A 13,576-nucleotide genomic window follows, 5' to 3' on the forward strand; every position below is an offset into this window, starting at 1 on the left:
TGCAAATTAATATAAGGACTAGATCTAAATTTTCTATCATGCATGTTAATTTTATAAAAGATGCAGATAGTTCTCATCTTAAGTGGTGTCTGCAGTAGTGCCGTGGAGTGGAGCACGGAATGTAGCAGAGTGAGGTTATTCGCTATGATATAGCCAATGAAGTGATGTCTCTAATTGTCCTATGTCAGTTTTCACTTCCCATCACAAAATGGTCGTAACTATTCTGGTTTTAATTTATGATACTCCTGCATATCAAGGAATCACCAGTGATTAGTGCTCTAGAGCAGCTGCCCTGGCAATGTGGAGGGCAGTACCAAACCACACAATGCTTGTTTTTGTGTCACGGTCTGGTAAGAGCTAAGAAAGCCTAAGAATAAATTAAGACATTGAGGTATATCTTTAATGTAATTCTGACATTGTGCATGTTTCTCAAAATGCAATGGTGGGCACTGCAAGATTATTGTTGCTTTTGCATACCCCTCTTTGTGTTAAACTGAATGAAGTACAAGTAGATAATCCAGAACATTAACATGCAAAGTAAATTCAACATTTGAGCACATGAGCAAGATAAAACTGGCAACATGTATAGAAGGAGTGGTAGAAATTATTTTTTCCTGTCTTGCTCCACCCCAGCTCCCTTTATTCCTTTTATGTTCGCTAGTTCTTTATTGATTTGCTATCCTGTGATTTGACACTAAAACCTAGCTCTTTTTCATCATACTCATTTTGTATCTCTGGTGAAAAAACATCTTCTTTTTAGGCTTTTGCCCACTCTCACTGACTGCTGCGGATTCGTTCCATGTGGTTTGTTTCTCAACCACCTCTGAGGCCAACTGGGGCAGTCTGGAAAGCATGCAGCCTCTGGCAATAATCTCTGCTGGAAACTCTCCAGATTGAGTGGAATTAGGTTAGCAGGACACTCAGCCCTGAGTCTTGTTTAGCAGGGTAAGAGAGGAGGGGAGTTCACAGCTGATCCCAGTGGGGGTTGGCAGGTGCCTACCTTGGCCATCTGCTAACATCCGCAGGGTTCCGAGGAGTTTAAACTGCACAGGAGGACTCTCTGACCTTAGGAGCGCCTCAATCCGCTCTGCAACACCTTCCTCCAGCATCTGAACCTTGCTGACAACTAGAAAAGGGAAAAGAAATCTTGATGTGAAGCTCAGCAATGGCACAAGCATCTGAAAATGTAGATAAGACCTAACTGTTGTGAATTGTGTGCTCTGTTAGGCTTCTAGTGAAAAGTCCCCTTGTTAGGGAGCTCAGAAATTAAATCAGGACTACCTGACTGTTTAGACTTTTCTTTTGGGGTAAAACTTTCATAGAAACTGCTCTTGGGTAGTTCTGGTTACTTCTGATCTTAGCCCTGCCCAGAACAAAGTACATAAAACACAGTATTGTTGCTTCTCTTCCTTTTTCTAGTTGTAATAGATTATCCATCCACTTGCCCAGTCACTTGAGGAAGCCTGTTATGTGCTGGCTTGTCTTAACTGAACTGGGGGGCAGAAGTGATTTACTCAGCCATATTTCTTGAAAATGGATTTTCTTCTTGCATTTGAGCTCACTGATCCCCTGTTCATGCCTTTGTTTCTGTGCTTTCCTCCCCATTTTTGTGTCTTTGCTCTAGTGGTCGGTGCAGTAAATCCCTTGTAATAATCAGAAGCTTGTCTGGAAGGACTCTTAATACTGCTTAACTGTGCTACCAAAAGCTGCTTCCTCCAGAGCAATTTTTTTCCCATCTTCTGCATATATTTTTGGGGGAGCGGTGAGGAAGATTGGACAGTGAAATGAGGGAGAAAACTGTTACATCCCTTCATCCTTTTATTGGGCAAATTGAGAAGCACACCCTATTAAGTAACTTGCTCTTAATGTCCTTGTTTTTCAGTGGCACAGACTGACTCCTTATACTAGACCAGAATGACTTTTTCAATTTTTTTATAACCATCTGTTCTCTTTTAAGATCAATACTTGAATTGAAGAGTTCTTCTGTGTCAATTTCCAAGTGTTGACCTATATTTAATTTATGGGTATGGATTTCCACTCTGTGTCTTTTTTCTTTTGCAGGTAGCAGATTATATTGTTGAAAATTATGGAATTTGTGTTTCTAGAAGTGTTGCATTTCTGTTAGAGAATATCTAATAGATATTACAGATGGGTTACAGATATTTTTATGAATTAATGAGGAAAAGTATATTGTAAGAGTAGTATTTTAAGTGTTCACACACTTGGAAACATCTAAAATGGTTTGTAATAGACTTGAATAAATGAACAGCTAATGACAATGCTCTATATTGATATTTTGTAATTGAGTTGAGCTTTTTAAAATGCAGCTTCAAAGAATATTAAGATACACTGATTCTGTGTAATATGAATGAATGTTAGCTTCATAGAATGAAAATTTGACATCCCTACCAGGTGTCTCCACCCCATACTGTATTTTAAACTATGAACCCTGTTCTGATTCTTTTGTCTTGAACTGCTGTGTGCTATTAATATGAAATTCTTTCAGCAGCTGCTAATGAGATTACACTTTATTATATTTAAGCTCATTATGTAGATGAAGAAATCCTGATGAATTATTCAAATATATGTTCCTGCAGGGGAGGGGGAAAAGGTCAATTGCCCCTCAAAGCACAAGGGACTGGTGTTTGTGACTTGGACAGAGCTGCAGGGGTGACCCATCTGTACAGAGAAGGGCACTCAGCCAGCTGTGCTCAGCCTGTACCTGGGACAGCGAGGCTCTGCAGTGCACTGAGAGCAGCCTGTTGAACAGAGGTGTCCCCACTCTGGACATGTTTCTCCAGGAGATCCAGGAGCTGGTGGATGACTCCCAGCTGGAACATTCTCAGACAGTTGCCATCTAGAGAGAGGTAAGAAGCAGCGATAGACACAAATGATGCAAATTCAGAATTCAGGGAGTCCTTGCCTTGGCTATTTTCATGTCTTGCTAAGATCAAGACTGTAGTTTTTGCATTGTTTTTTGCAACCTTCAGCTCTTTAGAGAGAAGTGAGCATCAGCTACCTGTACGCTGATGCTGACACAGATTCCTATGGAGCTTAGCTCGAGAGGGCTTTTAAGGGAAAATCACTGTCAAATTCAAAACCATAGATTCTCCAGTCCCTTTTTTTCCCCCTCAGTGCTGCTGTTTTCCCACTATACATGTAGTAGAATACCAGTGGCAGTTTTTATTTCTCACCAGGATAGCTTTAAAACTCCTATAATTTTTTTATTCTACTGATTAAAGATACTATTGTGAAACCAGAGATGTTACCCACTAATGACAAATCTGATTACTAGTTCTGTACTGCTGTTATTCTTTGTTTTCTATGAAATAAATTGTCATTAACTATTCCCTAAAAGAACCAGAGCTTGGTTTTTCTTACCTCTTTGGAGAAACTCACTGTCTGAAATGAGAAGTCTAATTGTATTGCACTCACATGAAGCTCAGAAAATATGAGTTGACCTGGAGTTTATTTAATCCCAGTGAAAGAGTAGATTTGTATATTCCAAAAAACCACCACAATGCTCTGCATTATTTTGTCTGTGCATGTCTGGATCTCTCCTCCTGTCTTTGGGAACTTGCTCTGTACAGGTGGCAGCTCTGTTTTCAGAAGCTGCTTAGCTCACCTTGTTAGGAAATGAGAAAGTTCTGCTAAAGGGCAAAAGGAAACCCTCTATACTACAGGTGGCATCCTTTCTAAAGGAAGTGTTTTGAAGATGCCATAAAGAAAATGTTCTGTATTTTGCTTTATGCAGCTAATTATGCCTCAAGAGAAGTATATGCCTGACACACGAACGTCTCCTTATTCCTGTGCTCTTACCTTGTGAAAGCTGTTTGTTAAAAATGGCAAAGCAGTGTGAACACTAAGTAGAAAGACACATTCATCCGGAGTAGAGTTGTCCTTGGAACTATATACACCTCATGCAAATCCATGGCCAAAAGTGGCTTTCGTACTTCTCATGGTTCTAACAGAATTTACAGACTGAGGTCTACATTCTACTTCTAATTTTTGCATGTATAGCATGTGAAAAGGGCCTTAGTAATTTTAACATCTTTGCTGGTTTGGATGTTATTTCCACCTCAAAGTCGTAGACACTCCTGTTGTCTTTTGAACACATCCCATTATTCTTTTCATCTCTTAACATTTCACTTAGTAGCCTGTTTTTCCCCTGTATTCTTACATATATTAGATAGGAATTTGTCAAATGCTTGTAAAATGTAATTGGATATTTTCACGAGGGAGCTGTCAGTCTGTGAAATAGTTGGAATTCTACTCACACAAAAATCTTTTGATACCATTTTATGCGTACATTCTCTAAAGCTGATGGTTTTGCTTGTCATTCTCGAAGTCTTCTCTTGCCTAGTCTGAATCTTTGGAGATCAGAGTATATGAGGAAAATTGCCCAGCCCTCTTTAGGAACAGGTTCCATAGAAATAGGTCACCTCTTTTGGCCTGATAAAATTCTATAGGGAAAATACTTTGATCTTCATATAGACTAACCTTAATTGAACCTAATTTCTCTCCTCCCCCCACCTCTCAAACTGAAGAAAGAGCTTTTTTTTTTTTTTTTTCCTGGTGTAGTAAAGTGCAAATAGGCAGGGCCCATTAGTGGTTGCCTTACTTTGATTGGCACAGAGCTCCAAATTGCTTTTCTCTCCTATGGAGTTTTTCTTGGATAGCAGCAGAACATTCAATTTAATGGCTCATAGTTAAAGTCTGATAGGAGCAGCCACTTTTCATAGCTGCAAAAGCTGTCTGTCATCTTTTCACTGCCTAGAAGTCATTTGATGCTGAGAACAGATTTCCATAGGATTTTTTTTTCTCTCAGATTAAAAGCTGTGCATACATCAGTGGCACATATTGAGGCATGAGAGGGATTATTCACTTTTTGCACATGAAACATCTAATGCTGTTGTGGGGAAGATGGGGGAGAGGAGCCAGTGACAAAGCAATCCATTCAGCTGAGTAAGTTGAAATAGCCAGTTAAAGGCACTGGGGGCACTTCTGTGCCCTTTGTGGAGCCATGATGCACAATGGCTCATTCAGAACAACGTGCAAGGCAAGGAAGAAAGGGAGTCTAGAAAGGTTGTGAGGTGAAGAGATGTGGATGATAGCTTGCTTTAAAAAAACCCCAAAAAACCAACCTTCAGACAGATGTGGGGGGAATCTTTTCTAATAATTAAGCACCCATTAATGCAGAAAGTTGAGCAATTTGGTTAATTGAGTTTGAAGCCAGCACAGTAGCTATCAGTGAGAAAGGACAGGCACTGTGGTGGGGATCTTTTGCTGGTTGATTGAGCCCAGCATGCTTTCCAGGAGTCTGCTCATAAGAATCTTTTTCCCTCTGCAGAATATAAAGGCTCATTGCTTTCTATAATAGGAATTGCAATATAAAATGGCTTGAAATTTCATCCCTTCCTCCCCACCCCCATGTCTGAGTAACCCTCCCTTCCTAAAAGTGATTTAAAACCTAAAACAGCAGTCACTCCGTGAGATTTTTTTGTTTGTTTGGGGGTTTTTCTGTGGGTTTTGGTTTGGGGTTTTTTTTGGTCTTGTTTTATTTTATTATTTTATTTCTAACAAATATATTTTCCATTAAGTATTTCCAGAGTCTCCCCTCTAATAAAATGTGGTTCAGGGAAATGGGCAAAAGCTTGCATGCCTGATCACCCCTTCCTTCAGGATTATGCCCCCCAAATGATTATAGTATCACTAGCATCTGTTCCTTAAAAGCATGGCAGTCTCTAGTCTGCAGAAAAGAAAGTAACAGATTGAGAACAGAACCAGAGAGTAGTGACATCTGATTGTGCTGGTTTCCTCTGCACTCACAAACAGTGGCTTTCCATCTTTGAAGGGTAGAGAATAACCAGCCTTACCATTTCTTTTGTAAAATTAGTAATAAGCCTTGCCCCTGTCTTCTTACCTGCAAGTGTCTGGATATGGTGCAAGTATCTGTGTTCTAAGAGATGGTGCCACAGCCCTTAGCAAAAACTTTCTGCATGTACCTGTTTGTGTTCTGAGAAATAGAGAATATCTCATATCTGATTATCATTAGCCCCAAACTGAGCTGTTCTGTCAGTCAGTGATGACTTAGTTTGTTGTTAAGGTTAATAATTTAAGACCTTTATGTTGTTGTTTGCTTTGGGATTGAGAGTGGTGGGATGCAGTGTAAATGACCAGTTCTTGATATTTTATTTTTTAATCTGTATTGCCAAAAATATAGCATAGCATTAGTATAAACTAAGTTGCTGTTAGGCACCAGTACTGGGTTATAGAAATGGAAAGTGTCATGCCCGAGAAGAATTCCTGCAAGGATGATAGAAGAGTTTGTGCATGGGTCCCTGTTAAGTAAAAGAAACCAACAGAGAAGGCAACTTCTGGATGTTGATTCTTTATGTACCTGGCCTGTAATATGGCCTGTAAAAAATTCCCTTTTTTACCTCCAAGAAGCAGGGAGACAATGAGATCTGATGCAGCCTTCACAATGCACGCATCTTCAGTTTGTGAACTGCCTTGGAGCCTCAGCAGGATCTCAGACAGCACCTCTGGCACACCTGCATCCACCAACTGCACTTTCAGAGCATCTGCAGAGATCACAGTAAAGCACATTAAAAGCTCCTCGGCTCTTTGTGGAAGCATTTCAAACTAGAAAGCAAAATCCTTGGACTTTAGCCAGTTGTTTTTCAGATGCAGTCACTGTTTTGGTTTTTTTTTTAAGAGCCTTCTGGAGCTAGAATGACACGAAGGCAGAATGAGCAAAGCTTTCTGCATTGGTCTTTGACATTTCTTGTGTTGCCAGTCATGAGCTTTTGTGTCTTTAAAATCTGTCAGACATCTAGATATTTTTAGTGGAGCAGTGTTGGTGTTGTTGCTCTGCTGCTTAGAGTGTGCTTCTTCACAGACTCACAGAATATTCTGAGCTGGAAGGGATCCACAAGGAGCAGTGAGTCCAGCTCTTAAGTAAATGGCCCAAACAGTGATTGAACTGGTACCCAGTTTAATTTAAAATTAAAAAAAATATCTGTGTTGCTCCTTTTCTCTTACCCAGTGTGGAGTGTCAGTTTGAGTCTGCTGTCATTTGGATCTACTGAAATGCAGTGGAATGATACTCTCTTCCTCCTTTCCTTGTTGTCTCACCTGTCCCAGTGTTGTTTGGGCCAGGATCTTGCATGCTCTTGGGACTTATTTCTCCTGAAAGGGTTGCTGGTTCTGTTAGCAGGATCCCATGGCAAACTTGGAACCCAGAGCTTAAGCCAGTACAATACCCAGTTCCCCCCAGTTCCACCCAGACCAAAAGGAGCCTTACCATTTTCTGCAAGTGCTTGCAGGACCTCAAAGACAATTTCTAACCTCTCATGGCTCTCTGCTCTCCTCAGTTGTTTCACCAGCTGTTCAGCAATTTTTGTCATGCTTAGAGCTTCCTTGGCTGAATCTGTGTATGTGATAAAGTCAGGATTTTCAATTTTTAAAATTTGATTGAATGTTTAAAGATACCTCCCTATGATCTGAAGTAATTAGACACTGTTTTTGAAGGCTTTTTCTACAAGAACACAGTTCTTGTAGACTCTGCTGTTTCTTTGGACAGCACTGAGACAGCAGTACTCTATCCCTTCTTCCCCCAAGTCTTTTAACTTTTTCAGTAATTTCTGTAGACCCCATAGGTGTCAAATCCTGGCTTAATTTCACTGACTTGTACAAATCCATCTGTAGTGTGATTATTTAATATAACAATTGGGATGTGTCAGTTTGCTGTAGTAGTATATTTTTTACCTTGTTTAGGTGCTTTGAGTCTTTCTGGGATCCTAAACATCTGCAAGATGTATGTTAGCAAAAGCTTGCCACTGTTTGACATAGAATACATTTCAATTGAATATGGTATTAAATAAAATAACAGATATAATAAGGGAATAGATATAATAGAGAATAATGTGACAATGTGACGTCACGTCCCCTTCCCTGCATATCCTCCTAAATGCTGAAGCAGTAGATCAAATTTTAGGCAGACCATAAATAGAGAGTGGTAATAATTTAGTACTTGATCTTTTTCTTCCATTACTACTCACAAGTTGTGTAAAGTATGGCAAATATATTCTAAATTGGTGGAGATGCGTTTGCTTTGAAAATTGTGTAGATGAAAATGGAAGCTGTTTTGGTAAGGTATAGAAACTTAAATATCAAATAGAAATTAAATTGTAATAAGCAAGCTTTTAATGTACCAAAAACGAAGTAGTTGAAACTGTCAATTTATCATATGAAGTTATACTATCTCTTCATTTGGAGTCAAAAGCTGGCTGTTAAAACTTAATTGTTTTAATGTAATATAAGTAATTGCTGGTACTCCATAAAAGAGTAGTTATTTCTCCAGTCCAGATACTGTGGCCAGTTCCTGAATAGGTATCAGTAGTGTTTTAAAAACAAAGCCCAAACACCACCCCTACACCACCCCAAAAACAAAGGAGAAAACAAGCAAGGCCCACAAACCTATGGGAATGGAAAGGCAGTGACAGTGTGGAGATGACATTTTGCTCTAAGATGCAAAAACTTCGAAAAACTTTTTAAAAGGACCTTACTTACCAAGGTCTGCCAGATTGTACAAGGCCAACAGAGCAACGTGGACAAGTGGTTCACTCTCTGCATAGTCAGTTAATATCCGGACCAGTGATGGGATTACTCCAACCTTCACCAGCTCTTCCTGAAGGCTGCCTGCTCAGCAAAGCACAGGTGTTAAAGGCGATTAAATCAGGAACTGATTACATCAGTGGAAAGGGTCCAACTGAGGTGCTCAGCAGCGAGGGAGTCTGGTTCTTTCTCATGCTGTTAGAATTTGTAAAGCATTTCTGTGGTGGCTTCAGGCTAATATGTGTGTGGAGGAAATGCTAGTTTGGGACAGATTTTTTCAAAATCTCCTGGTTTGACTTTCACTTCGGGTATTAAACCACTATGTCTATCCACATGGGCTTGCTGAGGAAAACCCTGATAACTGTTTTCTTTCTTTTTGTAGCTTATTTTGTAATGAATGAAAGCTTACTATCTGGAATGATTTTGAGGATGCCGAGAACTGTAAGATACAGAATTGGACAGTGATGGTTGCTTAACAGCTCAATGGCACTGCTTTTGCAGCAGTGTCTTGCTGAGAGCTGGGCTGCTGCTTGGGTGACAGAGTGCATGGCAGACACCAGGAAGGCTCTGGTGCTGTTGAAGCATAGGCCATTGGAATTCAGACAGGCAATTGGTGAAGTTAATTTTTCTTCTCCTTGATTCATTTATTGCTGTGTTAGTGAGAGGATTTATTAAAGCACGTCACAGTTGTCTTGGCAAGTCTGTGCTGGGGCTGTGCTCTGCCAGCAGGGAAGCAGATGTGCAGGGTGGCCATATGCTGCAGCAATGCTGTGTACAGGAGTTGCATGAGCTGGGAATGTAATTGTGGGGAAAAGCTTTTTTAAACCATTGTGTCACTCCCTGGTGAATACATGTAACTCACAGGGAGCTCAGTGGAATCTATACCAGGTACCGTTGTGCTTGGGTTTCGTAAGAACAGTGAAGAAGGCAAACCCACAACTTTATAAGTAGAATTGTGCAGATCCACACTAGAAGGATTAGAGAAGGGAGGCTGAAGGCAGAGGGAAATGGATAGGAGATACTGGGTGAAAATTTTCATACTACTTTCAGTAGTAATAAATATTGTGGTCAGTCTGGGAGTCAAAGATAAAAAGAAACCCTTAAACTGTTTCGGGCAAGAAAATGAAAATTGCTTAACTTGTGAGACCAGCAAGCAAGTTGGTGTCCAGGCAATTTGGAGCACAAAAATCTCCTGCGTGCAAGCAGTGGTCCTCAGAGAAGACTAATCCATGCATTGATAAATATCTCAGTATTTTTTTAAAACCTCTTTTTTCCTAACACACATTTTAAGCAAGTGCTTTGCTTTATAGATGTTCTTATTACTTTGGAAGAAGTCCAGCCATTTAGGATTTGGACCCAAGGCAAGTCTGCAAAATTAGTTATGATATCTGCTCCTCTTGTCATTTCAAAGCAGTTCTGACAGAGACGTGCCACCTTGAAGTTAAAAATGGGAAGGAACCCAGAGTTCAGGCAGTGCTCGGGGTGCATTCAGCTACGTGTCTGTGAGCTCTGTGAATTGCATACCTAACTGAAGGCTGAAGTGCATGATGTGCTCAGGTCTCATAATGTTATTATGAGTTACAGATTATAATGCCTTAGAGCCAGGGAAAAGCAGATTCTCTTCCGTGGATACTTACGGTTATCATAACAGATCCGACCAATGGCCCTCCCAGCATGGAGCAGCATTTCTTGGTCTGTGCTCTCCAGCAAAGGAATCAGTGTTGGAACCAAATCTGCTTCAATGCATGGTTCCTTCATTTCCTCTGCGGAGATAAGAGAGAGGGAATGCCAGGCTTTTGCCATTTAGGAATAAAACAATTGCAATAGCAGTAGCTGGTAGCCATGAAACAAAATTCAAGAGTGAAAACATGAAGATAATGTGCTGCAAGATGCCTTGTAGTAATATTTGAGCGTGACTTACCATTTTTGGCTATCTCTGAAAGCACGTGGGCTGCTTTCACTGCACATCTTGGATTGCCCCTCAGGATTTTTGCTAAAGCTGGGAAGATCCCACTCCCTCGGAGTAGGTGGAAGGATCTCTGCTCTGCAATGATAAGACTGTTAGCAATACCTGCAGTAGGTTTGCAGCTGTTTTATTCACATTCTCCTTTGTTTCCCGGACTTCTGAGCGGGTATCTGTGGGATCCAAGCTTCTGATTGAACAAGGTTCTTAAAGGCTGTCTGAGAGTGAATATATGGGCTTGAATTGCAGCAAATGTGGTTCCAGCTGATTACTCTGCTTCATGCTGAATTGAAGCAGGGGAAGCAAAGCAAAGAGGAAAACAGTTTCATCTTCTCTGACTATAAAAGGATACCTGTGTAAGGCATGGGAAGTCAGGGATTAAGATGCTATTCCTGAGGAATGGCCTAGCAATTAATTCTGTAGGTGGGCACAGCAGCTTTTATCAGACTAGCAATTAGAACAGACAATTCTCTTAGCCTTTTTCATCAAAAATATGGCCAGCTGTCCTGGAGGTAGTAAATCACCATCTGCTAGGAGACTCAAATAAATGCAGGTCTATGTGAGTTTAGGAGAATGTGCAAAGGCTTTAGGGACTTTTGTTTAAGTAGACTAGAAACTACTTTTAAAATGCCTGACCTGATAGGGTCACCCTAAATTAATCCTAGGTGTCTGTAGTAAATAGAATATTAGACCTGGAATTTCTCTGGAGCTTTTGATATTTTAGTGACCAGTAACTTTATCTGGTCACAGGTAATTTTGTGAGTTTTATACAGAGAGAAAAGAAAAGAGAGAAAGAAAGCAACACAGCCTGAGGACAGCTATAGTTCCAGCAGCAATCACTTGAAATACGGATTATCACAATAAAGAAAACCTGCCATGAATTCTTTTGAATTGTGCAAAGGGTTAATTAGTGATCCAGAGTGATACTTAACTATCTTCAGTAATAGCCAGGAGAATGCCATTCAAACTTTCAAGGATCTGATCTTCAGCTTCTGTGTCATCTCCACAAAGCCCAAGGTATTCCAGGTGCTTACTCAGGGTTTCTAAACAGAATGGGATAGAAAACTTTGGTGAGCCAGCATGGAAAATATTGAGTTCCTTGTGGTAGTTCTTTTCAGTGCTAATGTCTTACTACAAAATAATTTCCTGAAGGGTCAAGATCCTAACATACTCATTTATTCCCAAAGCATGAGGTCAAAGGCTTGGTCGCTTCTCAGACAGCACATGCTCTTGTGCAGGGATAAATTCTATCTGGAAACAGAAATTAACACATAATGACTGTGGCAGAGTTTGAGGTGGGGAGGAGTGAGGAATAACTACAGGACCCAAATCAAGCCTGTCATTTCTAAATACCTGTTTATCATAAAGACAGTTCTTGCAGCTCAACTGACTGAGTATCTACTGTGGCTGTGGCCAGTAGCAGGCCCAGCAAGAATGCAAGAAACAGAAGAGGTAAAATACTTCTCCCTTTGTTTCTGGTGACTTTGGCCTTTAGAAACATACCTAGTATTTACATCAATGTATATCTAATGCATGTTGATCAACTTTTATTTGATTTTTTTTACCTGTATAAGTTAATTAAGAATTTTTATCTCCACATCACACAGTGGCATTAAGTTCCTCAATTTTACTGTTGTAAGAGGAAGATACTTCCTTTTGTTTTAAAATATTTACCAAAAAGGTCAAAGTTGATGGTCTTTGAGTTGCTGTAGTAAGAGAAAGGAATTATCTTCACTATTTGCTCTTCCATGTCTGTCATAATCAGATGGATTTTTATTATAGTCCTTCATTGTAATTCCTCTGCCAATTTGCTTAGTATTTACAGAATATTTTTCCAGCTCACTTTTATTCTTCATGAGGATCTAGAATTTGAAAATGTTCTCAAGAGTCAGGTGGACTGGGATTCAGACAGAGATTGTCATGTTTTGTTTTGTTCCCTGTTAATCAAAATCTCTTATCTTCCAGGCAGTGGGAGTTAACTTAAACTCCACCATAATTTATAATTTGGCCATCTTTTCCCTGTGTAGGTTGTTTTGCATTTGCAGACACTGAGCTTGATGTGCCTCTTTATCCCAAGTCACACAGGATGATACAATTTTTCTGCTATTCTCTACAGTCAATTTTGAGTACTCTAAATAATAAAAAAACTCCTTACCATTCTGCTATTTCTAGGTCATTTGTGAATATATTGAATTGCACAGGTTCCAGCAAAGGTAACCTCTAATAATTTTGGCTTCCTGTTGTAAAAGCAGCCTTTATTCAGCTCTTCAGGCTTCATCAGATAATCATCTCTCATATCCCAAGATAACTTAGATAAAGGTTATTGAAAAGTTTGTAGAAATTGAAATGTGCTAGCAGTATCTCCTTTATTGACCTTCTTACCAGCTCCTTTAGAGAGAGGTTGAGCATTACTTACCTCCACAAAAGTCAGGCTGTGCTTTTTCACCATGTCTGTGTTGAGTATTTCTGTGCTTTACTATAATCCTCGGCACAGTTTACCTGTACAGAGATTAGACTTCTGCACCTTAATTTCTCACATTCCTTGCAACTGTTTTTATAAACTCATCCCACTCTTACTGCTTCTAGCTTTATTGTTGCTGTTGTTGATCTCAGTGATAATCTGGGTTTCACAGTTAATGATTTGATGAATCACCTTTTAATCTCTTATAAACTCTGTAGTATAACGTCCAATTCTGACGGTTGATTACCACTTATTTTATTGATTTGTTCGACATCTTCTGTCCTTTCAATGTGAAGATTCCTCCATCTACTTTCTGAAAACAGAAAGGCCTAAAATGGCTGCAATTAATGTAAGAAAAATTGCTGGAAAACTGATGTCTTGAAGTAGCTAATGTTTAGTAAGATATAATATAGGATGTTACCAAGACTCTGGTAAAACTGAATTTCTGCTTTATAAACGGTTTCATTGAAAACACTGACTCATGAGTCATGCTTCAGAAATTATTTGATGAGGATTAACAATTGATCTTATTT

General features: G+C 39.7%; 2 protein-coding genes across 2 annotated transcripts in view; one reads left to right on the forward strand and one right to left on the reverse strand.

Moving 5' to 3' along the window:
* Nucleotides 1-3,438, forward strand: part of TSPAN14 (tetraspanin 14) — a 45,918-nt gene extending 42,480 nt beyond the window's left edge. The window contains exon 9 of the mRNA XM_066191555.1: nucleotides 2,598-3,438. Coding sequence (XP_066047652.1) covers nucleotides 2,598-2,651 — 54 coding nt within the window. The 3' untranslated portion in view covers nucleotides 2,652-3,438. The remainder of the gene's footprint in view (nucleotides 1-2,597) is intronic.
* LOC136294101 (rap1 GTPase-GDP dissociation stimulator 1-like) overlaps nucleotides 1-13,576 on the reverse strand; it is a 29,788-nt gene that overhangs the window by 5,546 nt on the left and 10,666 nt on the right. The window contains 8 exon segments of the mRNA XM_066191551.1: nucleotides 1,001-1,126; nucleotides 2,723-2,857; nucleotides 6,441-6,584; nucleotides 7,307-7,432; nucleotides 8,575-8,699; nucleotides 10,253-10,382; nucleotides 10,541-10,663; nucleotides 11,515-11,625. Coding sequence (XP_066047648.1) covers nucleotides 1,001-1,126; nucleotides 2,723-2,857; nucleotides 6,441-6,584; nucleotides 7,307-7,432; nucleotides 8,575-8,699; nucleotides 10,253-10,382; nucleotides 10,541-10,663; nucleotides 11,515-11,625 — 1,020 coding nt within the window.

This window comes from Chamaea fasciata, unplaced genomic scaffold, assembly GCF_029207755.1.
Source record: "Chamaea fasciata isolate MVZ Bird 193981 ecotype frontalis unplaced genomic scaffold, bChaFas1.0.hap1 SCAF_9, whole genome shotgun sequence".
Classification (NCBI taxonomy): Eukaryota; Metazoa; Chordata; class Aves; order Passeriformes; family Sylviidae; genus Chamaea; species Chamaea fasciata.